At 38.3% G+C, this 26857-nt stretch overlaps 2 protein-coding genes across 2 annotated transcripts in view; one reads left to right on the forward strand and one right to left on the reverse strand.

Annotated features, from left to right (window-relative positions):
* On the reverse strand, positions 1-10353 carry LOC139744086 (xaa-Arg dipeptidase-like). The gene is made up of 8 exons (XM_071654543.1): positions 10136-10353; positions 7091-7319; positions 5721-5927; positions 4237-4385; positions 3415-3557; positions 2380-2534; positions 1643-1874; positions 1-164 (listed from the first exon to the last, which is right to left on the reverse strand). The coding sequence occupies exons 1-8, from the start codon at positions 10351-10353 to the stop codon at positions 1-3; spliced, it is 1497 nt and encodes a 498-aa protein (XP_071510644.1).
* LOC139744098 (acyl-coenzyme A synthetase ACSM3, mitochondrial-like) overlaps positions 10096-26857 on the forward strand; it is a 20354-nt gene continuing 3592 nt past the window's right edge. The window contains exons 1-12 of the mRNA XM_071654554.1: positions 10096-10408; positions 13717-14327; positions 14942-15038; positions 15705-15817; positions 16174-16369; positions 17911-17965; positions 18698-18819; positions 19515-19671; positions 22421-22549; positions 23427-23501; positions 24237-24419; positions 26614-26741. Coding sequence (XP_071510655.1) covers positions 13868-14327; positions 14942-15038; positions 15705-15817; positions 16174-16369; positions 17911-17965; positions 18698-18819; positions 19515-19671; positions 22421-22549; positions 23427-23501; positions 24237-24419; positions 26614-26741 — 1715 coding nt within the window. The 5' untranslated portion in view covers positions 10096-10408; positions 13717-13867. The remainder of the gene's footprint in view (positions 10409-13716; positions 14328-14941; positions 15039-15704; positions 15818-16173; positions 16370-17910; positions 17966-18697; positions 18820-19514; positions 19672-22420; positions 22550-23426; positions 23502-24236; positions 24420-26613; positions 26742-26857) is intronic.

Below are 26857 nucleotides of genomic sequence, written 5' to 3' on the forward strand. Positions count from 1 at the left end.
TCACTCCTGTATCTTGTCTATCTTCTTCTTCTCTCCGACGTGGTCGTTGAATTCCCTCTTGATTCTCTCCACGATGGTGTTACCGTTGGGCTGCATCAAGTCCAGAGCTGTGACGGCCAGGGCCTTTGCCTGCTGGAGAGTCGGTGCCTGTGCCTCTGGCGCACCTGAGATATAGAAGTTTTCATTCAGTAGATGTTACTGATCATGACAGTTACAGTCTGTATGCTCATTCAGGAATCATAATATGTCGTTGTTGTTGTCGTTGTGGTTGTTATTGTTGTTGTTGTTGTTGTAAAGCTTGCTTCTGTTTTAGAAACAAGGAACGAACATGTTACTCTTGGTATACACTCTGATGATGTTGCTATAGCAACATCAATTGACTGTATACCATGATTTCGCCATAGCAACATCATTTGTGTGGGTACTCTGATGTTGCTATAGCAACATCATCTGAGTGTATGCCAAGAGTAACATGGTCGCTCCTCTTTTTCTGTTTGTTTTCTATCCAACACACACCCATTACTCAGAGATACTGTCTCCGAGTGGTGGATGTATGGATGTATGCCACATGCATGAAAACTAATAATGATAGTAACGTTTCTGTTTCTATTGACACTTTTACCACAACTACTCGTAATATACAATAATTGGTAGGGGTATGATAGAGATAGATATACAAATACAGTGACTGGACTTCAATTTCAACATAGAGCGATGACGAGCATCTCTCTCTCTCTCTCAACCAAGGGCCTAGTTTGCAGTTATCACAATAATCACCATTATTGCACCTATTACTATGGTAACTGCAGTATCATGACCTATGCGAATAACAAATATCAGTATGAATACAAACTGGTCACAGAAGCGCATTCTTCTCTTACTATTCCTTTTCATACTTTTCCCTTACTTTGTTGGAAAATGAAAAAAATAGTAAAGTTTTAGATGCAATGATTTTGCATAAAGGGGGTGGGGTCGCACAGCTGTGGCATAATGGATAAGACTGCCGACTCCCGATCGGAGGACCCGAGTTCGAATCCCGCCCAATGCTTACGTCCTTGGACAAGATGTTTTTACCCACTACAAAGTGTATGTCCCTCTCGACCCAGGTGTAAGGGATTGCATAGTTTGGGTTAAGACCTAATTTCAGGTTTCTAACACTTTATGTTGAGATAATGAGAAACTTCTTATGAAATATGAAAGAGCATGTAATTCCTTGAGGAATGCAACGTTTATCTGATGAAAATTGGTTTTGAAATGGATGAGATATCCAAAACAAAGCAATTCTGATAAAGTGTGGGACCCACACTTTATTACGATCGCTTTGTTTTACTGTGTTTTTGGATGTTTCAGTCATTCCAAACCCAATTTTCATCAAATAAACTTTGAATTCCTCTTAAAATGGTATTCTCTGTACTATTTCATAAGTGTTTCCTTGGTATCTTGCAAAAAGTTAAAATCCCAATTCTCAACTTCACCAATACTGTATTATCCCTCTAATAGGTATATACTTGGCAACGCTGGGGTAATATGATAATAGCAGGGCCCTCTGGTAGAGCATTGGCAACACTGAAGAGGTTACCCTGGGTAAATAAGGCATTGTTATTATTATTACTTTAATAAAAAAATCAAATAGTTTATGTACCTGCTGCTTCAAGGAAAGCCTTTGAGCGGCTGGGAGCTTTAGTTCCGATGTTATATAGGACGAGAATACTAGGCACCACACGAGACACGTCCCCCATGTCTGTGGAGAATGTAACCTCCCCGGGAACACAGCTGACGTCGAGGCTGGCAGCCAGTCGCTCGTAGAGGGAGGCCAGAGTGTTGTTGGTTAGGAGACTGGCGTAACTGTTCTCACCATCACATTCACATTTGACCTAAAATATGATGAAAATAGTACAGAATCATAAATACCGTAACTCAAAGCAGAATTTAGTGCTATATCATTCAGTATGATAATGCCTTTTTGTCCTAAGAAAAGCAAAGATATAAGGTCTCGTATGGTACTCAAGATAGCTGTATTTTGAATAGTTATTGAAGCTTTGCAGAGCATAGCTCCTTTCGTAAAAAATAATAATGATATGATTATAAAATAAATAGATTAAGAAATAATGAAAAATAAAATTCGTATTCTTTGCTGTTGTAAAACCTGGCACCAGATCGATGATCGATGATCGCACAATTTTGTTTTTAGAATAATGTACTACTTTCCTGGGCCATACACACACACACACGAACAGATGCACACACACACGTACACAAACAAAACGAAAATGAAGTGATTTCTTAACATAAATAATGTTTCGTCAATATCCTCATATTGTTGACTGTTTCATATCTCTTTAGCAATAAGCAATAATAACAACTTTTTCACAATCTTACTTGGCAACCTGTTGATATAGCAGCACCCTTAGCACATTGGGTTATCTTTTCTCTGAGTTTGGGGGCGTCCTCCTTGTCAACTGTCTGAAGGTAAAGCTGTAGCTCAGATTCCTCAGGAATGCTGCTAGAAACATCCCCTGCCTTGATAAATGTCCCTGGTTGAGGAAAGAGAGATCATCAAATGAACCAGATGTACCCTCACAGTTAGCACAAAACTGAATGAGTCAGAACACAGTAATATGTGTTTCACTGTGTTTCTCATTTTTCTTTTTCGTACCCCTTTTCGATAGTCTTCTATCATTCAATCATGAAACATAATAAATATGGTTATTTTCATTAATTCACACATACCCCCTTACAAAACAGTTATCGCTACTTCATTACTCTTTCTCTCATGTGTAAGCAATTTGGAGAAGATAAACATTAATTCACTTGGCACATGCATGTCATGTACTTTAGATGTTAGTCGGGCCGTCATTTTTCTTCTTTTTTCTAACCATGTAGACATTTCCCTCTCCCCTTAATAAGTATTTAGTATCATTAAATCACCTGGTCTAAACTATTATCCGTTTCTCCGTTTCTCTTTAACAAACACCTATTATTCGGGCCTTACAGCCAAACAAGCTTGCTTTCATGTAGGTCCCGTCCATACTTCCCTTTGTACAACCCGAACCGAGATTTCGACCGGTTATCATTATAATTACCGTGTGTGTCATGTATACTGTTTTGTTTGTTTTGTATGTACGTGTACATTATTGACAAGGTACAAGAACTTGTGCTATTACTCTTGATGTAATATTGATATATGATTATGAGAGGTATGAAATCAAAGAAAGATTGAAAATCGAACTGAAATTTCATCAAAATCATGCTTTTGCTTTAATAACACAGGAATAAGAAGGAGGTCTCTTGCATCTTAAGGAGAAGCTTGATTATGCCGTAAACAGTTACGTCATTTTTCAAAGAGTTTCATGGAGTGTCAAAACAGAGAGCACAACTGCAGTTTGAGAGACAGAAAGGCGAGAAGATACTCACCATGCACCCTCCAGTCAGGTTTGAATTGTTGTCTCATGACAGAAACACTGTTGTAGAACATGACAGCAGCATCCAGGGCGTTCAGTCCCATCCAGGGTCCTGATGCTGCGTGGGCTGCCCGTCCGGTGAAGTGAACGTTCATCCTTGATGGGAAGAGAATCAAAAGAAACAGAAAAATAAGATGTTGCATCAATCCACCTATCAACAACAACAACAACAACAGCAGCAGCAGCAGCAGCAGCAACAACAACAACAATAACAACAGTGACAACAACAACAAGTAAATAACATCAAATTGTATTCAGAGGTATTGTATACCAAATTATGTGCATTATCTTAGGCCTATACATTCCGCAAGTGTTAAGACTTTGATATATTTAACCAAATTACACGTAGTGGAATTCACTAAACCATCCAAGCTCTCTAAAAGCATTTATGACAACGTTGTATAAAATGACACAGCGAGCAGCCATGGCTATTACCTCTTATTAATTTGTTGAGTGAAATGCGTTAAAAAAATCCTCCTGAATTCACATGTATACATTTACACAGGTGTAGTTATCTGGGTACACAAAAGTACCAGTAAACATTGAAAAGGTCCTGATTAAGAATCGGTCTATACATGAGTAATGTGCATCATTCTATCTATCTTCATGCACTGATATTAACGACGGTAATCAAATTTGAAACTTAACAGACAAAATTTTGTTGTACCGAATCATGACATAAAATCATTAGTTGGAATTAAGTTAGCAGAGATTTTGAAAAGAGCTTGCAAAAAAAAAAAAAATAGATCGCGCCCTGTACATAAGGAAAACTTACGATTCACTGGCAGGACAGATTGGTTTGGGCATATTGCTCTGAAACGGATGAGCCATCAAAGCGACGTCGACCCCTTCAAAGGCTCCGGCTTTAATAAGGTCGATTTTGCCACCTCCACTCTCCTTGGCTGGCGTGCCCAGAATTGTTACCTGTTTGTTATGATGTTTTAAAGAGAACCAAAACCAGAAAAATCAAAATTTAACTCTGTCTAAATCAATTCAGATTTGTTCAGTAATTTGCAACGGGTTTATGATGCCCTAAACTACCACCTCTTTGATTTTGCTATCATGTCAATACCCTCCCCCCCCCCCAAAAAAAAAAGTCATCCCAAAAATCTAAACAATTTCCTCAGAGTAATGGATAATTATTATCATCATATGCTTACAGAAGGGCTAAAATGTAGATAATCAAGATATTATCTAAATGATGACAAAATACGAATGAAGAAATATGAACATATTCTGCATTTAGTTATTGACGATTCACCTCCATCATGTCCATAGCAGTTGAAAATAAACTGAAAATGTTGATTTTTATCAATTGTTGATTTTTATCAATTGTTGATTTTTATCAATTGTTGATTATCATAACTATTATAACTATTATAATTGTTAATTGTTATCATCATATGCTTTCAGAAGAGCTAAAATGTAGATATGATCAAGATATCTAAATGATGACAAATGAAGAAATATGAACATATTCTGCATTTAGTTATTGACGATTCACCTCCATAGCAGTTGAAAATAAACTGAAAATGTTGACAAGCAAACTAATATTGCTATTGGTAATTGACAACAAACAGGTGTTTTAATGACCCATAAGATAATGTGTACTGTGATCTTGATACAACTTAATAGCACAAACTCGGGGGGGGGGGGGGGGGCTAACATAAAACTGGTTATGGCAGTATAGAATCAAAGAAGAGAACCAAATATGTAAGAAAAGGGCACACTTGACGGTCTTGTTTTGTCTGATATCTGATGTCTGATGAGTATCATACACAAAAGCAAGATACGAATAAATCTACTAAAAACCCCTGGGGAAAACCCAAACTTAATGCATCTCATGAAAGAAAAAAATATATATCCTGTGTCAATTTCGTAAGGGTAGAAAATCACGTTTTGGTATACATATATTTCTGCTCAAATTGTTCGATACTAGTATAAACGCAGGGCCTCATGAATCAGGAACATAATCTTGATTTCTTATAATAAAAGTCTTAAGATTTACAATTCATTATGAATCAATGCACAAGTTTGTGGTTTTATCCACATAGCGATAAGATCTGCTAGACCAATTGAATGAATAGATAAATGAACAGGTAGATAGATAAGTAAGTAAATAAATAAATAGATGAATAAATAAATAAATGAATAAATAAGTAAATAAGTAAATAAATAAATAAATAAATAAATAAATAAATAAATAAAATCTAACAACACAATCTGTACTGAAGGTGAAACAAATGCACTGAAAATTACCCTTCCGACGGATGAATTTTCTGGCTCCTCCAAGACGGCCTTTACCCCAAGCCCCACGGCAACACCGCACTCGGCGATGAGGTTGTGTCCAGAGGCGTGCCCGACTTCAGGGAGAGCATCGTACTCACAGATCACACAGACATGGATGCCTGCCTTTCCTCCAAATGTGGCCTTGAAAGCCGTCTTCAGGTGATATTCTCTTGTTACCTATAGGGCAAATCAATGATGAGGTGTGACCATATTTACTGCTTTCTTCTTTATTCGATTCCACTCAATACTTGATTATTGAGAGAATTGATAATAAGCATTCACCTGAATGTTTATAAAACATTCAAATGTTCCATATCTCATCTGTGCCAATGAGTCAAATGGGCACAAATTTCACACACAAACCCATGGACAGGGAATCAATTTGGCATGCAGAAATTAAATGCTTTGTATCAAACTGTCAATAATTATAAAACTGACTATGCCTAAGCCAAAGAAATGTGACAATAGTATTATAATTCTCTTTAAAAAAGAAGAGTAACAACCATTAGAAATATACAGAAGATATACATTTCGTTGCATTTCGGTGAGATATACTATGTCCAAAATAGAATAAATTTTCAAAAGTCACATAACTCATTATACATTCATCTGCTTCAAAAATAATTACATCATATTAAGATTTATAAGATGCGTACCATTCTCCAACAGTTACATGGTGCTTCAAAAAGTATACATCTAACAAGATTTATATGCATGTCATACATACACATATTACTATTCTTCAATAGGTATACAATACACCACGATGCAGGTGGTGTAAAGCATCAATGATTTCCGGAGATCTGTACACAAAGAGTTTTAATCACACAACGAGTCCATTTCATTTGTTAATTTGAGATATTTGCGATTAAAGCTGCTGAAAACAAGAAATAACAAAGAAAATATATGACAATTTTAATCATAATTTTAAGAATATCATATTAATGTTATCTATAGCAAGTGCGTTATTATACTGAAAAGGGGGTTTGCTCTATTTGATGCTAGATTTACTTTTAAGGTTAAAAAATGGCGCATAACAAGTTTTTACGATCATGCTCATCACATTTTACATTAAACCTACGCTGCATCAGGGGCCCATCAAGGGGGGGGGGGGACACTGTGGCATAGTGGACACGAGTTCAAATCCAGTACAATGCTTATACTTCCCTGGACAAGATGTTATTACCCACCATGTCTTTCTCGACCCAGGTGTATAAATGGGTAACTGGCAATGCTATAGGGAAAATTATGATAATGGCAGGGCTAAGTGTCAATACTGAAGAGGCTACCCTGAATAAAGAAGACCATAATATTAATACAATCATCATTCTCGTTATTACCTCAAACCCTTCTTCCTCCAAGAAGTCTGTTAGGACTTTGTGGGCATGGGTCTCCCGGTAGGCCAGTTCCGGATTAGACCAGATCTCTTGGCTGAGCTTATTTAGGGCCTCGGCAGAATCATCGATCTTTCTTTGAACCTTGTTGCGGGTCTGTTTGATTCCGTCAGAAAACGGGCTGCCGTTCATGTCGATGAACTGTTCCAGGGAGATGGCTCTCCGCAGTTTATCTCTGAGAAAGCGAAATATCATATAATGAAAGATACAAAGGTGGTCCTCGTCTTCCTTAAAATTTACAAGATATTCTCTACCGCAATGCATTAAGGTATTAAGCTATTGCAATCTAAATTTCAAACTTCAGAACTGTCAAATTTGTGAATGTTATATATGACTATATAACATGTACAGTGTATATGTATATAATGTAATTACATAGGCCTATATTATGTGTGTGTGCGTCTGCGTGTGTATACATGAGATACGAGGAAAGAGAAAACGGTGCGCACCTTTTATTATACCCTTTACTGTTTATCTTTTTTTTTTAATACGGCATGAGTTGAAAATTTGGTTTCCTCCGGGAATTATTGAACGCGGGTCTTTGGCTTGGAACGTCAATGCCTCAACCGTTTAGCTTCGGAGACTTTAGTGCTTTATGGAGTTCGGTAGTGAAGCAGCACTGATCAGGTAGTTTAATACCTAATAGATGGTATTCCACATGATAAGAAATAACAGACTACTAGTACAGTGTATTGTACTACTAACATGTATATAAATTATTACATTCCACGTACTAAGAATGTTGCAATAGGATTGGTCCAGAGCTGATCACGTGATGAAGCGTAGTTTTGCCCATCACATCACCTGAGAAAAAAAGTTCGTTACACTCTATGTTGATAGTCCCTTTTGTTTCGCTGATCTCCACACAGTCTACACAGACGTGAGTCCTAACGCAAGATGAGTACGCGCGAAATAAAAGTGCGTTGCACTGTGGACTATCATGTGACCTAGGTCACTTGATAGTACACAGTGCAACGCACTTTCACTTCGGTGCCGCGCGGTGCGCACAACAAATTCATTGTTTTGTCATCTACGCCCACACGTACCTAAGCCCTAAGGATACCTAAAGACAGCTAAAACGGTTTCAGATGTGGAATAAGATGTTAATATCTAGGACCCTCCCCTCCCAGGTCAGTCTGGAGGGACGAAGTTCAGCTAGTCTCAACTTGAACAGACCGTAACTAAACTTGCAATTTACGTTGCACATCATTTTTTCCTATATTAACCACACGAATCACAACGACAGTCTACGGTAAAACTATTAGTGTCTAGCGATAAGGTTCGATAATATTTTTCTCTTTTTTTGTGGAAATAATTATGTTAGCAAGACTTCCAGTTAAATCATAGGGCCTCCTGGTAGACACAGACGATATAGCACTCGCGGCTGTAGCTTCAACAGTGACATCTGACAGTTGGGAGACTCATTCACACTTCCAAAGGTAAAGTAGTTACTATGGTAACTTCTTAATGCATGCCTTGACTCACTACTAAACATTTGTCAGTACAAACATTGAAGAGCAGGTCCTACTCATCATCGTTGCGTATACGGACCGAATATGACAAGAAATCTCATTCCAGAGGGAATGAGACTAGCACAAACAGTGATGCCCAGGGGATGAAACTTTTTTGTCAGTGATTTACACTGACAACTGTTAAAAGCTACTGAAATCCTTGCGTCTGATTGGCTGCTAGCAAATTTGTCGGTGAAAACCTCCGACGAACTCGTTAATGAAACGCCCCCTGGAGAAAGTACACGATCATCTAGTCTGGATTCTGCCCTCTCTAACTCTTTTTTTTTTTTTTTTTGATTCTGAGAAACTTTCTATCTGAGAATGATCTGCATTTTTTTATTATGTATTTATTCATTTATTTATTTATTCATCTATTTATTCATTCATATTTATTCATATATCTGGATCCCAGTCTATCTATCTATCCATCTATCTATCTATCTATCTATCCATCTATCTACTCTAGTATCTATCTATGTATCTACACTAGTTATCTATTTTTGTAAATGGACCAGTTACGTGGTGTGCATTCTTCACACCATGGTGTGCATTCTTATACACCATGTATGTAGTATGAATACATGAATAACAAGAAGAAGAAGAAGAAGAAGAAGAAGAAGAAGAAGAAGAAGTGTACTGTCTGTCTCAAAAAAAAAAAAAAAGGTTTAGAATCTAGACTACAGCTATTACCACCCGCCCCGCCCGCGTTTTTTTTTTAAGACGGCACAGATTGGGGCATGGTGCGTGTTAAACCTATTGGAAAAACGTTGGGTTAGGGTTTTTGGTTATGGTTAGGGTTAGGGTTAGGGTTAGGGTTGGGGTTAGGGTGAGGGTTAGGGTTAGGGTTTGATGGTTAGGGTTAGGTTTAGGGATAGGGTCCCCGATAGATTTTTAGTTTCCCCAATCTGTGCCGTCTAAAAAAAACACGCGCCCCGCCCCCACCCCACCCCTTCCCGTACGCGTGTTTTTTTTAGACGGCACAGATTGGGGAAACTAAAAATCTATCGGGGACCCTATCCCTAAACCTAACCCTAATCCTAATCCTAACCCTAACCATCAAACCCTAACCCTAACCCTAACCCTAACCCTAACCCCAACCCTAACCCTAACCCTAACCATAACCATAACCAAAAACCCTAACCCAACGTTTTTCCCATAGGTTTAACACGCGCCATGCCCCAATCTGTGCCGTCTTAAAAAAAAACGCTTCCCGTACCCTCGCCATGACCTCCAACCTCTATTGATATGAAAGAGGAATGTACTAGACAGTACAATGTAGCATTTCATAGTGATGCCATCGTCTTTGATTTGCTATACGTGCAATCGTCGAGCTCATGTGTTTTTTAAACATTTATAGCATTCACTGAAGCCATGAATCGTTAGACTACGCATGCTGTGGACGTCGTTTCCATGCGCTTCTATACTCTTCGGTCGTATTGTGTAGTGCACCAGCACAGCTACAGGCACAGCACTCTAGCACAGGCGACTCAGGAGCTGGTCAGGGCCAGGGGATCCCCGGAAGCTATCGGGCGCGAGGTGGTGGGGCAAGGCTGGCCAGAGACTCGATTCCGGCGGCCACCGCACATATCGGTCTAGGCGTGGATCATCGAAGTACGCTGTGATACCAGATACTACTACCAGAAATCTGAACCGGTCTGTACCATCGTCGGGAAACGGCTTAGATACCCCCTCGACCATCGCATCGAGCCGCACTTGGGGTCTAAATGCAGAGCATTCCAGCGTATACTAAAAGGTATCAATCATGATGACACTTCTCTTCTCTTTGAGCAGGGCACTGTGCACTGCACTGGCCTGGCAGTGCCCAGTGGTACATAGCCATAGGCCTAGGTCCTACCTCCGCCATATAGACCCAAGCAAGAAGCCAAGTAATTTACAAAGTATAAGCTGGAGTGCACAGAATGATTTTGGGTATGACTAGCAATGACTACTAGAAGCATACTGGTTACAAACAAATGTGAACAGGTGTTTGTAGTGTTTGGGCCAATCCAATGAAGGGGCTTTGAGGACTCGAATCTATGGAATGACGATGATCATGAGTAAACTTAATCATGAAAGTTAATGTATGCACAGCTCAGTTATTTTCTATAATATTTTTGCTTTCCATATAGGTTCTTGTAGTTGATGTCTTGATTCCCCGGAATAAAAAACGTGCAAATCTCTTAGCTAGCTGGCCGAGCGTGAAAAATATAGTCAAGCGAAAGTATCCAAGAGCTTTTACTGTATTTTTGTTTGGCCATAATAAATGTTTTATTGCCCCATACACATTAAGGCCTGTAATGGATAGGGCCTATACAGTGTACCGGTATAGGATAATAACCACATTAAAAAATTCACCCTTCTTGGTCACTCACTTCCATATTCATTCATATCTAGAATTTATGCCTTTGCAATAGCAAAAAATATTTGTATTCTCTGTATTCAAGGTATTTTTGAACTTGAAGGTGTAAATCTTGGTTTAATGATTTTACTGATTTCTTACTATTTGAAAGTGGAAATGATTGATAGAGTGTGATTGATGTCCATAGAACCGAGTCACAAACCTTTACCAAATGAAGAGATAGTAAATCAAGACATGAAGGCAAAGTTCTTTGCTGCTGTTTAAACAGAGGAAAAAGGTTTATCCCATGAAATTCTACTCCCTGTGATATACAAATGTATCCTTCATGCGAACCAGAATAGCAATTCTAACGATGGAAACATTTGATGAAATGTTCAAATAGTGGCATTTATATACAGGCATCTTGGCACGACAATATCCTCATTAATCTTATGCAAATAATTCATACGGTTCTTCATGGAAAATTTTTGAAGACTGTTCACAGTAAAAGAAACTGAGTTTCTGTAAGATTTGAAGAGGAAGATCCCAGTCACTCAAAATAATGATAACAGTTTAAATGATTGATTTGAAATGGGCAAACAGCATTGAAAGACCTAGAATCTGTTCTTTGATGCTCCAGCTACAATATGCATCAGAAAGAGAAGCAAAAATGAAATTATATGGCAGACCAGCAAAGTTTGCCACACAAAATACTGACGTTTTTTTTTTTTCAACTACATATGAAGGAGAAAAGATAATTGAAGTTTATGCATTCAGTAAGGCATTGAACTGAATTGATGAAAGTCATTTTCATCGTACTGGTAACAAAATGTCTTGCAGTCTTTCTAGGATCTTGATTCAAATTTTCTTGTTTGACACAATAGTAGGTGGAGGGGAAAAGTTTCCTGAAAACTTGCTGCAATTGGCAAAACTGGCTAATGGCAGCATATATTGTCAAGTTGTACTAGGTTCAGCTTTTAATTTTTTTGGTGTGTGTAGATATAATTTCATCACTAGATGATTCACCTTACCTTATCAGTGATTGATATCACCATCTATTTTCTTAATGCATTTCTATCAAATGCAAAATATTCATATATGTATGAAAAGATAAGATGCATTATTTTGTTAACCTTTCTAACTTTTTTGTGTGTGGAGGGCAAAACACCACTAGCTCAGAAAGACTTAATGCCCATGCATTTAAAAACTCTTGGAAGATCAACCACGAAAGTGCACTTGGATTACTTGCCATTTCTTTAAAGTGAGAATAAGTTATAGAATATTTCAGTACATCCTGAAATGGATGTATTGACAAAGAATCCAAACAAGATGGATTGTGAAATATTTATGTCACTGTATATCTTAGTTCAAGCAAAAAAGGAAGGATCCCGCTAGTATATGAAGTATGAAAGGATGGTAAGATTACCTGAGAGTCGCCATGATTTCCTTGATCTACAAGAGCTTCCAAACAAGCTGCACGGAGATGCCTGAAATGACAGGAGGCTGACCTGAGATTAGACACCCTTCAAAGCTGTCAAGCTTGTCAAGTTGAGGCTGACCAAGACATCAGTGGAATGACGATGGTGCGGCTGGTAATACAGGATATATACCCTGCTGCACCTACTGCAGCCTGATTCGGCAGCTGGTACATCACATGGTCATGTCTGGTCCAGTCTCACGAGGCTGGTACATGTAAATGGGCCAATATCGTGTTTGCCTGTATCATATTTCCCCTCTCTTTCTTTCCCTTTGTTTTTGTGTTTGTTTTCATTGGACGAGTAAATGTGGCATTGTGAGATGTAGTGTATCGTGAAATGCATCAACTCTTCAAGTGAAAGCTCATTTCAAGTGAAAGCTCATTTCAAGTGATCAATCTTTTCCCAGGTCAGTCAGGAGGGTGCCTGTATCTCTCCTTGGGGGAAGGGGTGGGGAGTTCTTGCTTTGTACCAGCAAAATGGCTCCCAGAGGGTATCCACAATATCACCTTACTTTGATTGTTGGTCTGGAATGTGCCTTGTGTTGGTCACGTTGTCAATAGCATTACTCTTGGCTCTTTAATTGCATGATGTCCCAGAGTGAATTTTATGACCAAAAGCTAGCCAGCTGTAATTTGATTAACCTTCAAAGATTGACAGCAAGCACCCATCTGCAGTGTGGAGCATCTGCAGGTGCCTGTAATTTGTTTTTCTCTGCAAACTCAGAAAAGGAATTCTGTATTGTTGTGCGTCTTGATGGAAGCTGTAAGCTTTCTTCATCTCCTGTTGGTGTTTGCTCGTGAAGCACAATTATTCATTTATGATGACCCATATTGACCTAATTGATCTAATCATTACACCCGTGCATTTAAGCCATTGTAGTAAAAGTTGCTGTATCAGTATAGTTTAGGGTTAGTTATAATTCAGGAGAAACTGGCTATTTATGTTTATGGTTTGCTTGTTTTTTATTTGTGGTGGTGGAATGCACAAAGTGGTGAAATGAAATACATCTTAAACCAGACCAGAACAAGTGAAATAAACTATACAAGAATGAAAATGAAGGATTACCTGAAACTATAACTTGAGTGAAAGAGCCGCCTTCCTACCAGGTTGTTTAGAGCCTTTGGAGTCTGTACATTATTTATCAAAATATCAACCAATTACAAATGAGAATCATAAATACTTAAAGGCAGTTGGATTATAAAATCTAGAGAAAGCAAGACACATTCCCTTTTTTTTCTTTTGCAGGTTTTTGCTAGGACATGCTGATTTTTAGATTCATCAACAACACTACATGCAGAAGACAACTGTACACTTGATGCTGACAAGCAAGTTTGCCAGTGAATGGGGATTGTTGATGACGTGACGCGTTGAAACAGACACGATTCGTCATCTCATCATGTTGCCCAGACTACAGCTGTCTTCCCTGAACGGGATGCTATCCTGCTGGAAACAGGCGTGTAGGTTACCAGGGGCGTGTCGCTGGACCAGGTCCTCCTCCTTGATTGGAGGAATGAGACCAGCTGGATTTACTACCACAACCAAGGGTGATTACCTGTTGCACTCTCCCTCACAAAATGGTTCCGTCGTCAGGAATACCTCTTCATTACCAGGAGCCAAGAATCGTTCATATGTGACTGACAACAGCCTCTGCCGCTCATCGAGCCAATGTACTCTGAAGGATGGTGGGAAGGTGGCGTTGTTACCATGGCAACAGCCCTCACGAGGCTTCTTGTCTGCCGTCTCCGTGACGGGATTCAATGACTACGAGTTAGGTCGCCAGAGATTCAAACTGGATGTCCCCGAATATTTCAACTTCGCAAATGTTATGGACGAGTGGGCAAGGAGGGAGGAGGTTGGTGCAGTGTGTTTAATTCAACTTTCTAAACCTGAAAGGTATGAATATGATCTGTGAATCAATGACTGATATTGAAAACTTTGATGCAGGAATGATTTCCAGAGATAATTTGAGTCACCACAATTTCACATTGTACAAAGTATGACCCACTTTGAATTATACAAATTTCAGATATTTCCAGAAGTGGTATTCAAAAAGACAGTAAGAGTGAATGTCTTCAACATTTCAGGGAATACTGGTAGTATCAGTATCTTCTGCTTATTTGTTCTTTCTCAACTCTACTTGAGTGATTTTCTTCCTACAATTTGCACATTTGCTTGAGTACTTACTTTGCTAATTGGTGCAGATGCCTTCCAACTACATGTAACTGTCAATGAAAGTAGAATCCTTGTAATCCCCATTGTGTCATCATGGGCTGTATGTGGGACTGAGGCACTTTTTATGCATGAGTGGACTTTTTAACTTACAATTATGTTCAGTTTGGAGGAATTGACTCCATGTTCATAGAAAAGTCAGGTAAAAGGGGCACATGGTTTTAAAATGATTGCATATAATTGTGATGCTGGTTTACGTCAAATAATATTTACTTGTCATTCCCTTGCACGCAACAGAGAGGAGAACGTCCATCAAATCCTCCAGCCTTCTGGTGGATCGATGCTGAGGGAAATGAACTGAAATGGACATTCAAAGATTTGGAATTGAAGTCAAAGAAGTAAGTCTGTGCTGTGAAGTTGTAATGTGGGTGCATTTGGTGGACAGAGTTACTAAGCAAGCTGCTGCATTTTGAAGTTTGTGAAACTTGGACGAAAAAATCAGGAGTAATCATATGCAAGAGAAAGTCAAAACAGGAAGAGAATAATGGATGCACTAATTTCTCAGTAGTAGACCTGTCCGGTTGGCCCCCTACTAAGGGGTGTTGGACAGTACATACGAAGAAGAAGAAGACGACTTGGACAGGTATTTTGACTGAAACCAATATTGCATATATTTGATACCTAACTGATTTATAGATATTTTTAAAAAAAAATTGATTAGATATAGTCATTTGTGAATGAAAAAAATTACACGAAGGTTACAACACGTTTTAGACAGCTGAGTCATGTGGCCTGGAAATGAAATGCTGCTGATGTCAATCTTACTAAAGCTGAGCCCTGGAACCCAAAGTTAGAAATGTACATTTGTCTAAATTTGCCTGAGTTCAGCTTGAGAGAGTAAGCACTTGTGTACTTTTTGCAATACCCTGTGTAGCAAATCTTTTGTTGTGATATCAAATTTGGTTTTGATTGTAAACCTGTCCTTATGTTAGCACATTATTGCCATGTTCAGGACTTATATGATGAATCTCACTCTTTTTAGTTTAACATTGTTGTTTTCCCAGAGTTGCCAATTTGCTGGTGAATCATTGCGGTGTCAAACCCAAAGACCTAGTGATGGTCATACTACCTCGCATTCCAGAGTGGTGGCTCTTCAACATTGCCTGTTTAAGGATTGGTAATTATGGTTTTTATATTGTCATCTTATCTGTTTGATTTGTCTATTAAAAGTGGTAGCTACCATCTAGGTATTTTGATAGGGTCTGAAGTTCTCTATTGATGTATCGAAAATGTGACTTGCATCATGAGCTTTGCACATGTTTTTCTCTATAACCTTTATTTTCCTTCCTGTGTCCTTTTTTGTAAAATTTAGATATGAATAATTGTACACGTACATTGTGAAGTCTATGTGAATGCTGTCAAGATGTTGCCGCACATGTGAGGTATGTTGTACAAACCAATAAACAGATAACACTACTAAATTATCTATTTGTCTTTCTGTTTGTTTGTGCATTTGTTTGTTTACCCTTCAAGGTGCTGTTCTGACTCCTGGCTCCATGCAGCTGCGGACCAGGGACATCAAGGATCGCCTGCAGAGATCGCAGTCGGTATGCATCGTCACCAGTGAGGAGATGGCGCCCTCAGTGGACCAGGCGGGAGAATTTGAGTCGCTGAAGTGCAAACTTCTTGTGAATGAGAAACTTTGGAGAAGAAGACACAATATGGTTATGTCACAGCGCCATGAGCATCATTCTTGATGGACTTCAGCACATCATAAGAGACCACTATTGTTATTATTATTTAAGGCTCAATTTTGTGATAAAACCCTCATGATGTACCCATCTTCCATGATACCATTCCATATGTCATTACATTGGCATGAATGTCATTACAGGAAAGTGATCATTTTGTGAATTTGAACTTTTTTGTGAATTTCGCACCTGGCTGGATTAATGAAATCACATAATTAGTAAAATCAAATTTTGAGTAAGAATAATCTCATCTACTGACTGGGTATAGGCAAAGATATACTGTAAAGTTGCTATCAGATGGGGCAGAGTTGTATCTCCCTTCACAAGTTGACCTCTTGCAAGTCAATGCAAAATTCTTTGTCAAAAAAAATCAGAAGTTCACAGATAGATGATGAGACAGATTTAGTGTACTGTCCTGACACTTGTGTTCAAGTTTCTTACAGTCATACTGTCTATACAAATTAAAAGGAAGGGATTTGATACATTTTCTAAAGGATTTTGATTAAAAGAATGATTGTTTACAAATGCAGGACATACTTACACAGTGGACTCCTGTTATAACAAAGTACTCGGGACTGGTAGTTTTCTTTCGTTGTATCGAAATTTTGTTGTAACCGAACAAATAAGCAATAAAAACGCATAGAGGAGATAATGTTGCGGCCTGAATTTTTACTTTGTTTTAACAGGAATTTTGTTATAACCATGTATGTTATAATGGGAGTGCACTGTGTATGTGACCGTACATCACAAAATGAACAAAAAGTCGCACACAATGATTTTGTGTGAGTACTGAAAATAGGTGAAATGGGTCAACCGAGCCGATCTAGACTTTTTCGTATTTTCTGAAAGAGCAAGTCTTCTTCTACATTATGTTAAAATGTGGGATCATAAAACGGGTGGGAAAGTGTGTTTTTCAGCAGTTTATCTTGAACATTTTTTGGGAGAATAGTGTGATTAAGTGTGTCTTTAGAGTCCCCTTTTCATTTCTTAAAAACCTTGTACACTCTCTTCACTTTCAACTCCTATAACTTTTGAAAGGATGATGCTACTGCTTTGAAAGTTGGCATTAATTAAGGACAGAATGTGTCAATAAGGCATGCTCAATTTCAATTAAATCTGATAATCCCTTCATTGTTGTTACTCCAGTGGTTTACATCCTTGTTTTTGTCCCATTCATCGCACAGCCAGCACGGCTTGGTAAAGATTAAGCACTTGGATAGACACTGTACTTCAGAGCCTCTTTTCTCAGTTTACACTTTCCTGATTATGTGCCTTTCCAATATTTAGATAGGTCAAGAGAGTCCATTTGGTTTGAGTTATACATCATTTTAAAGCTTAAAGTCTGCTCTTTCAGAATATGCTCTTAACTAAAATTTCATGTATGGCGACTTTTTGTTTGTTTTGTGGTGCAGGGTCACATACGGTTGTTATTGTCACAGTCATGTGACAGTAGCACTTTGGTAATGATAACTTTATCTCAAGTCTCATTGTCACCTCATTAACCTTGATCTAATTCCAGGCCTGGATGGATGGATTACAGAAGCTTGTATGAAAGATCGTCTGAGCAACATGAGGTAGGTTCAACAGTAATACATACCTTTGATGTCTTTCCCTCTGTCTTTCTCTCCCACACAGACACACAACACAGACACAGACATACATACATACACATCCACACACTCTCTCTCCCCCTCCCTCTCTACCTTTTCTCTCATGCACACAGAACACAGACAAAGAAACACAAAACTAATGCTCTCTCTCGATCTATTTGTTTGCTTATAAAATATTTGTGTCATGCATACGCAGAGACAGAGACATCTAAGCTCATACCTCTCTATCTGTATCTCATCACTTTCTTTTACATACACATACACATTTGAAAAGTCAAGCTGTTTGAATTGATGAAAGCATCATCCAAAGATGAAGCACATGTGTACCACATACAGATTTTGCTACAATGCACATTGCCCATAGACACCTGCCCGAGTATACTCGGGACTTGTCTTCAACGGATTAAACTAGTTTTTATCAGGTCATCACTACTTTTAGAATGAAAAAAAAAAAAAAAACTGCATCAATTCAAATATTAATCTGTTTGTTACTGTTAAGTGAACAACGAGACATGCTTAGTAAGTTAGCATTTACATAATACTTATGTTTGATTTCTTTTGTTTAAAAAAAATGCCATTAAGAGCTGAAGTGGCCACAGTGTATCTTTTGTATATTTATTTGTATTTGCTGTAGATGCATGCAACTTCTCATGGTGTCCGCTCCAAGTGGTGTAATTATTTGTTTGTATTTTACAGTGTGTGCAAACTCGAAGCGATGACCCCATGACGGTATTCTTTACAAGTGGGACTACAGGCAGTCCAAAGATGGCAGAACACACCCATGCAAGCTATGGTCTTGGACACATGATAACTGGCAAGTGAGTGCACAGGATATATTACTGAGATGAAATACTGATATTCAGCCATATGATGAGTATGATATAGTAGAGCATAAGCTATATATCCACACAAGGATCAAGCAAATATAATTTTATCTTTTTTCATCTTTGCCATATGTTATAGTATCATGAATAGTATGTACTGATAATGAATCTACTCTTCAGAGGAATTTGATGTTAATTACTGTAAAACACAATATTTTCGCGGCATGAAATTTTTGCGAATTGCAGCCAACAGCCTTTTATGCAGCAGGAAATTTTCGCGAGTTGCCTCTAACATGCACTGCATAATTATAAGTGCAGACAAGAACTTTCATGTGCATTTTGATTTTGCAAATCTTGGTTCTCGCAAAATTCGCGAAATTAAAATGCACGCAAGCATTCCTCATTTTACAGTAGAAGCATTACCTGCCCTTTCAACAAATTGTGCGGATAGAAAAAAAAAATGTTGCATAGTCATACATGAGGACAGAAGAAAAATGTTGTTGCCATAAGCACCCATAGGGCAGTGTCATATTTTGTTGCTTAACCAGATTTCCGTGGAATTCATGTCTGCCTTTTTTTTTTTTTTTTTTTTTTAGCTCTGTCTTTCTCTAATGTGAGCCGTAAGCCTTTCCACATATGCAAGATTCAAATAGAGGTAAAAGCTGTGTAATTTCCTATTCATACTCTAGGTATTGGTTGGATATGTCTAGTACGGACATCATCTGGAATATGTCGGACACTGGCTGGGCCAAGTCTGCCTACAGCAATGTCTTTGGCCCATGGTACCAGGGAGGCTGCGTCTTCATCGACCACTCCCCCAAATTTGACCCCCTCAGAACTTTGCAAGTAAGGATTTCATGCAGTAGCTGTTTTGAGTTACTTTCACCAGCATATCTATGAGATTTTCCACGTAATTTTTTCAAACTTCAACTGTGATCGGTCAGCTCGAAACCCACAAAAAGTCACCGATTAGGATTCTCAAAATATGTCTCACTTTGGTTGACCGACTCAAATTTTAAAGTTTGCCATACCTATTAGAGCAATCTTTTCTCTACCTACCGTGAAAATTTGGCAGCTTAAAACAGTACAGAAATCGAGATATGAACAGTTTTTCTGGAACATATTTTTTTCAGACAGATGCCGCTTTCCCTCTGAAATAGAATATGTTTTTGTTGATACTCCTGCACAGCATACCTGAGTGACTCTGATCTTTAAATTCTCTTCTTTTTTTCCTTGTCTTTGAAACTGCATGTCCTGCAAGATTCAACTCTTATTTCCATTGGTTTTTTTTAATGCATTGGGATGGTGCAATTTCAACAAGTTTTTAAAGCTTAGAGTCTACTATTTTAAACTTTGTAGAACAGTGGAAATTCATGTTGGCCTACTTTTTTGTGTGTTTTGAGCTCGCCAGTCACAAATTACCTCTCTTTATTTTTTTTTCCTCACAATTTTGACCCTCTTTAGTATCTCCCACATCTCGTCAGGACCACAGTCGTAAAGTTTTACGTTTGCAAACCACACTAATATGAGTGATTAGAGTTCATGCAAAAATGCCCTTGGCTTTTATGGGAATGTGATGACAATTGTTTTTCGCTGGCCAACTGTGCCAATCTTTTTAAAATGCGAGTCCATGGACTGTCCTCGGTAACACAAGAAGCGCCAAGGTGTTGCAAAACATCACGACCATGTGACTGGCAAGGTGCTAACAGTAGCTTGTTTATAGATGGCTACTTGTAGATGTCTTGACTGCTCTTGTTACTGCATTTTCAAGTAAGAAAACAGATAAACAAGCAGCAAGATGAATGCAACCTCAGAAGGGATGAATGAACTTGCAAACCAGTTGATACAGTGAAAAATGAATATGTTTGATTTGGTTTGATTTTGATTTGATATTGTTGTTTCACATTTCAAACACAAATAACATAATATAATAGATGGAACATAAGACTAGACATAGCGTCGAAATTAAAAAGAAGACAAGAGAAGACAATTATGCAAACATGAAATGTGGGAGACCTACTGAAAAGCAGAGGTTGCAATTTGTAGGTCCCTACATAAAAATGTTGGTCTTCTTAGACGAATAACCGGGTAACAAAAACTATGAAAAGAAGAAAAGGGACATAAAGGAAAAGAGAACAATAAAAGCAAGAGAAACAAATAACCAAATACATCAGAAAATAACGAGATAGCCACCTGTAATAAGCTTTTTACAAGATTCCTTGTCACCAGAGCAACATACAGTACTGTAACAATGCACAAGATGCACATGATGCATAATAATTCATGAGTTCAAGAATAGCCCTGACATGAATGACTCTGTAAGAAGAACGAAAAGCAAGCCTGGAATACCTAATAAATAACAAATCTGATAAAGAAAAGGAAGTTGGAATGAAGTTGCATGCTATGATTAACATTGATATAACAAAATGTTTTGAAAGATTAACTTACATCAGATATCAAAGTAAGTGGAATACATAGAAAACACATCTTTGAAATTTTAGAATTTTATAATTGCCCATTGTTTTGATAAAACCAAAGATTTGAAAAGTCTTGTCTGCATACAAACTTAGAACAGCTGTCACAATTTTGTGTCACTGATTCTTGCATAGATTGAGGCACATGATTTTGTGTATTTGTTATCATCAAATGTTTGGTCATAGTCTCACCATGGACCTACTACATAGTAGCTCCATGGTATTACTAGATAGACTCACTCGACCCCATGGAGACACACAAAGTATGCTTCAGATCAGAGTGTTGCAGCTCTAGTCTCTTTTTAATTCTTCATCAAATGAAATCAAACATTTTGACATATATTCAATTCAATTCAATTCTATTCAAAGTTTATTTCATTTTTCGACAAAACATATAAGTTACACTTCTTTTGACAACAGAGGATAAGGTAAACAGAACCTTATGTATCGAAAGGAATGTAAAACAATTGAGAAGAATCTTATAGTAATTATACGTTATAGTAAAAAAAACAGAAGTGATGGAAATAAAGTACATGTATAACTTTGCTTTAAGTGTGAAAAATGGAGAGACCCACTAAAAAGACAGATCTTGTAGAATGTGGGCCCCTCTGGAATAATAACATCAATGGAAAGATTAATTGAAGCATCATAAATACAAAAGGAGAAAAAAAAAAGAGGAAGAAGTCTGGAAGCCCACTGAGAATTAGATTCACAGATAAATATACTTACTATCATAGACGTGAACAACATAGGACAAGACTAGATAACAAAACAACTGCTGGAGAAAAGGCTGTACGGGATAAAACGGGATGGACAAGACTAACAGACGCGAACAAACATGAAACAAGATATATATAGATTGACCAGAAAAAATGAAACCAGCTCAAAACAAGATAATATTAGCAGATGCTTTGAAGTTATTCAATGGCCTATGTAATATGAAAGGCAATGTGGCAATTACATGTGACTTAGAATTTACTGAATTTACTGCAAAGGATAGAAAATTATTATATTTGACTCCAGTGCATCACATTTTCAGAGAAGTAATAATACATGAAAGTGCTACATGAATTGATGCTATGGTTGTCAAGTTCCCTGCAATTCTTTTGGTGTGACGACAGGTGGTGAGTGACTATCCCATAAGTGTGCTGTGTGCCCCACCCACTGCTTATCGGCTGATGATACAGCAAGACATGTCAAAGTTCAACCTGCGCTCACTCAGGCACGTCTTAAGCGCTGGAGAACCACTGGTGAGTGGATGGTCAACCTTTCTGTGTGAGGGAGGCTATGTTTTTGTGGATCCTGATAAAAGGGATTTAGGGTGTATTTTTTTGGCTGTAGAGGCATGTTTGACTAAATTGTGACAAACAAACTGTTTTGGGTGAGTGGAAAAGTAGAGTACTCATACACAAATTAAGGAAAAGATAACATTTCAAGATTAAAGGCAAACAAGATGGAAAATTTACAATGTATCTATGTATTTGTAGAAGACATTAGAGGAAAGAAAGGCAAAGAATAATGTCATTTTGATCTGTTCAGAAATGCCTGTATCATTTGTCAGAATTCTTGCTATTGCCTATACAATGTAACTATAAAAACTCAAATGGCAGCAGCGCTATTTGATTTCTATAACATTAAGTTGACAATGCTGTGCCAATGCACACTGTGAACTGTATTTGATGATACACAAATAACACAGAGTACTATGTGAAACTACAATACAGTGTAGTTTGCTGGTTCTCTTAGTAACTGTTGGAAAAAGAAATATGTACTGCAAGCTCTGAAAATGCTTGTCTGTTGTGAAGTAAGAATACTTAAGTCATGATAGAAAGGGGAAAATTAGATATAATTACCACGTATGCACTCTGCATATGCCTGTTGCACAGTAACTTAACATTACCAGAAGTGCACGTGTGGACAGCGAAAGTGTGATTCTGCATGTTGCGCACGGGTGTGTGAGATCACCTCATTCATTTGCACGTAGCGTACGGTTGGCATACTGACCTGACCGCTATAGCAACTGATTGTGTACATTTATGTGCCATCCATCGAATCACAATATGTGAGCAGAAACAAATTGCACTTTACTTTTGCAAGCATTGACTGGGATGATGACCTTCCTTTTAGAATCCAGAAGTGATGGAAGTTTGGAGAAAGAGAACTGGTGGCATCATCAGAGAGGGATACGGACAGACGGAAACGGTAAGCATGTCAATCAGTGAGCTTGGGCAAATGGAAATGAGGTTAACTGTGAATTTTGATGTAAGACCATGCAATTGCCAGTAAACTTAACCCATTGAGGATGGACTGATTTTGCTACAGCACGCATTACCCATAGACTCCTGCCTGAGTATGCTGGGGACTCATCCTCAATAGATTAACCCTAACAGGGCTGGGGGGGGGGGGGGCAGAATCCGCCACCTCATGATATTCACGCAATAATTCTGCAATACAAGAAGACCTCGTCATGAGGCTTCATGAGTTTTTTCTTTCAAGTCTCGCACAACTTTTGAAATCAAATTTCCAACGTCCATGTGTACCATTATGAAGCCATGCCCATTTTCATAACGGCATGTCACCCCAAAATGGGCACAATTTTGTGATATTGTGTACATTTACTATGGAAAACAGTGCTCTGTCATGAAACTCATAAACACCTGACTATTTTTACTATTCATCACTTTGATTGCTTAATCTTAAGACTGTCCATTATCTGTGAAGCATAGTTGATGTGGGAGAGCCCATTTTAAGCTAGCATTGGCCTACATGAAAATAAAAACTAGGAGTGATGGATGGAACTCTGCGACACAATGCTGTGATAATGATCAATTAGATTAACTTTGATTTTAATAACTCTTTTTCTGCCTTTTTCACCCTCCCCCCAAAACAACCACAACAACAACAACGACAACGACGACGACAACGACAACACAACAGGTGCTGGTCTGTGGGGCCTTCCGTTGCATCCAGCCCAAGCCTGGATCCTGCGGTAAAGCAGCACCGGGATATGACGTGGCCATCGTGGATGAAGACGGCAATGAACTTCCTCATGGTGAAGAAGGCATCATTGGTATCCGGGTCAAGCCCGAGAGACCGGTGTCTCTCTTCACTAGATATGTGGTGGGTGATGTACAAGTCAAGATTATTTCTTACTTTTTTACAGTGGGATATGAAAATCTTTCCTGTTAAAAGAATTTCAGTGGAGAGTAAAGCAAAAGTATGCTCATTTTGGGTAATGAAAAGTAAAGTCCCACATCTAGTTTGTAGTCGCAGGGTAACATTTACGAGTTATCTAGATCCTTGTTGGCTTACTAGACCATGGGCTCCACAATACTGTTTTGATTATTCATTCTGTGGGTTGTGATTGGAAGTAATGTGGTTGTGCCAAGCAATGTACATAATTTTTTAATGAAAATTTTGGAAATCTCCAGTTGGTGTCAATTAGTTAGCATGAACCACTTATTAACCTGTTGAAGAGTAGTCCCGAGTATACACATACTTTGGCAGGTGTCTCTGGGAAATGCGAGTTGTAGCAAAATCAGCCCACCCTCAGCGGGGTAAAATGGCTGATGTCATCTGTCCAAGAGCAGCTATTAAAAGAAAAAAACGAACAAACAGAATCCTTGTCTTCCTATTCAGTTGATTCAGAACTGGTAAAGCTAAGTTTGTGCAGGAAAATGCAGGGAACACTGTCAAGTCCAAAGCCCATTTTTGGCCAAAATGTGAGGCATAATGGTGTGGTACTTTGAGCCAACTCATAACATTCTCGCGAGATTACATCCTGTGTGTTGCAAGGGTCCAGGAACATTGTTATTGTTTTTTTTTTGTTTTTTTTTTTTGGGGGGGGGGGATGGAGGGAGTCAATTTTGTAGATTTATCTCCCCCTTATTTTTTGCCTATGTTTTGCTACCCACTACTGTGCATTTCAGCTTGCACCAGATATTTATGACAGCAAAATACAAGCAGTGAACAGCCAACTGATACTGAATACTCAGAACTGAAGGTCGTATCCTTGACGCAATGTTGTATATTATATTTAGGTTGAATAACAGGAGCTGACCCCAGCCAACAAAAAGACAAACAAGTAGAGCTGAGATACCAGGGGGTTTGCTGGAAATACAGAATCATTCAGTCATGTGATATGATTAATCAAGATCACTAGTTATAAACAATGACTGTATCACATGCAAAATGAGAACATAAAAATGACCCTTTTTTGGCAAATGAATAAAATACATGGTAGGAATGTGGCGCATTCATGGTGAAGCAGTCCAAAGATGTAACACGTGTATTTCATCAACTAAAGAGTCAGGCAGGAGTTGGGGAAGTGGAGGCAAAGCTGTGGCAAAATTCTTGTTAAACCAGGTCATTTGGCAAAAATTAATGTTCTTGTTTTGTGATGGGTTGAATCAATTGTTGAACAACTACTATGATTGAAATAAGCAAAGCTTGCAAAGAATGAAGTAGTAACAGTGAAGGAAAATGTATAGGCTGAACATGTATGACCCCCTAAATGCATAAAGACAATGCTTCACTCTGCAAGTATGAGTTACCATCTTCACTAGTGTACTGCTTGTGTGCAGTAGCTTGCACACCACTAAAACTTAAACCATTGAGGACATGCTGATTTTGCTACAACACGAATTCCCATAGACACTTGCCCGAGTATACTTGAGACTCGTCCTCAACGGGTTAAAATTCCACTCATCCATGGGTCATTAAACCTCTACCGTTTTGTATGTCCCTGTTGACATACAACCTTCTGACAGGTACCAGTGCATGTGTATCATGTTTTGAAGTTGACACGGAACTTGTAGTAAAATGATGCTTCTAATGTAATCACATACGCTATCTCCCGAGAAACCAGCTAGAAAATTCATGTCGTCTTTTGTTGCAATAAAAATGCTAGGCTCTCCAACAAGAAAAATAAAGAGGAAAAGTTTTTCAATTGTGTCAAACTTTTGACAAGTTAAAGTGTGTTTATGACATCTTCATACCATTTCTAAACATTTCTTACCCGAATAAGCATTGACAGACAAAAAAAAAAGTACAGCATGAAAGTATTTTGTGGAAGAAAAGTACAATACATTACACTTGCTGTATCTTCCCTATTGTTGAAATAACTATCATATGTCATGTACAGCAACTTGTAGCTGTCAGTCGGTTATTGGCATTATTGTTGCTGTCATTATTAGATATGTTTGTATTTTGTATATACATATGTTAGTGTGTTTATGTGTTGCATTTTTGTATTCTGTTCTATGAATTTATAATGCAGACGAATAAAGTTCTCTGTAATGATGCATTCTGATAGGGTGATCCAGAACGTACTGCATCGGTATTCAAAGGTGACTTCTACCTGACGGGGGATAAGGCCCGCATGGACGAGGAAGGTTACATCTGGTTTGTGGGGAGGAACGATGACATCATCTCATCAGCAGGGTGAGCTGGGTGCTTCAACTCGTTCCATATGGGAACCTGGTGGTCTGTGTCTTGTGTCTGTAGAGATTTCAGAATTCAGTATGGAACAGGTTAATTGTCCCCCCCAACCCCAAGGG

This window comes from Diadema antillarum, unplaced genomic scaffold (assembly GCF_040938485.1).
Source record: "Diadema antillarum isolate AM-2024a unplaced genomic scaffold, OU_Dant_1.0 seq00001136_RagTag, whole genome shotgun sequence".
In the NCBI taxonomy this organism is placed as follows: Eukaryota; Metazoa; Echinodermata; class Echinoidea; order Diadematoida; family Diadematidae; genus Diadema; species Diadema antillarum.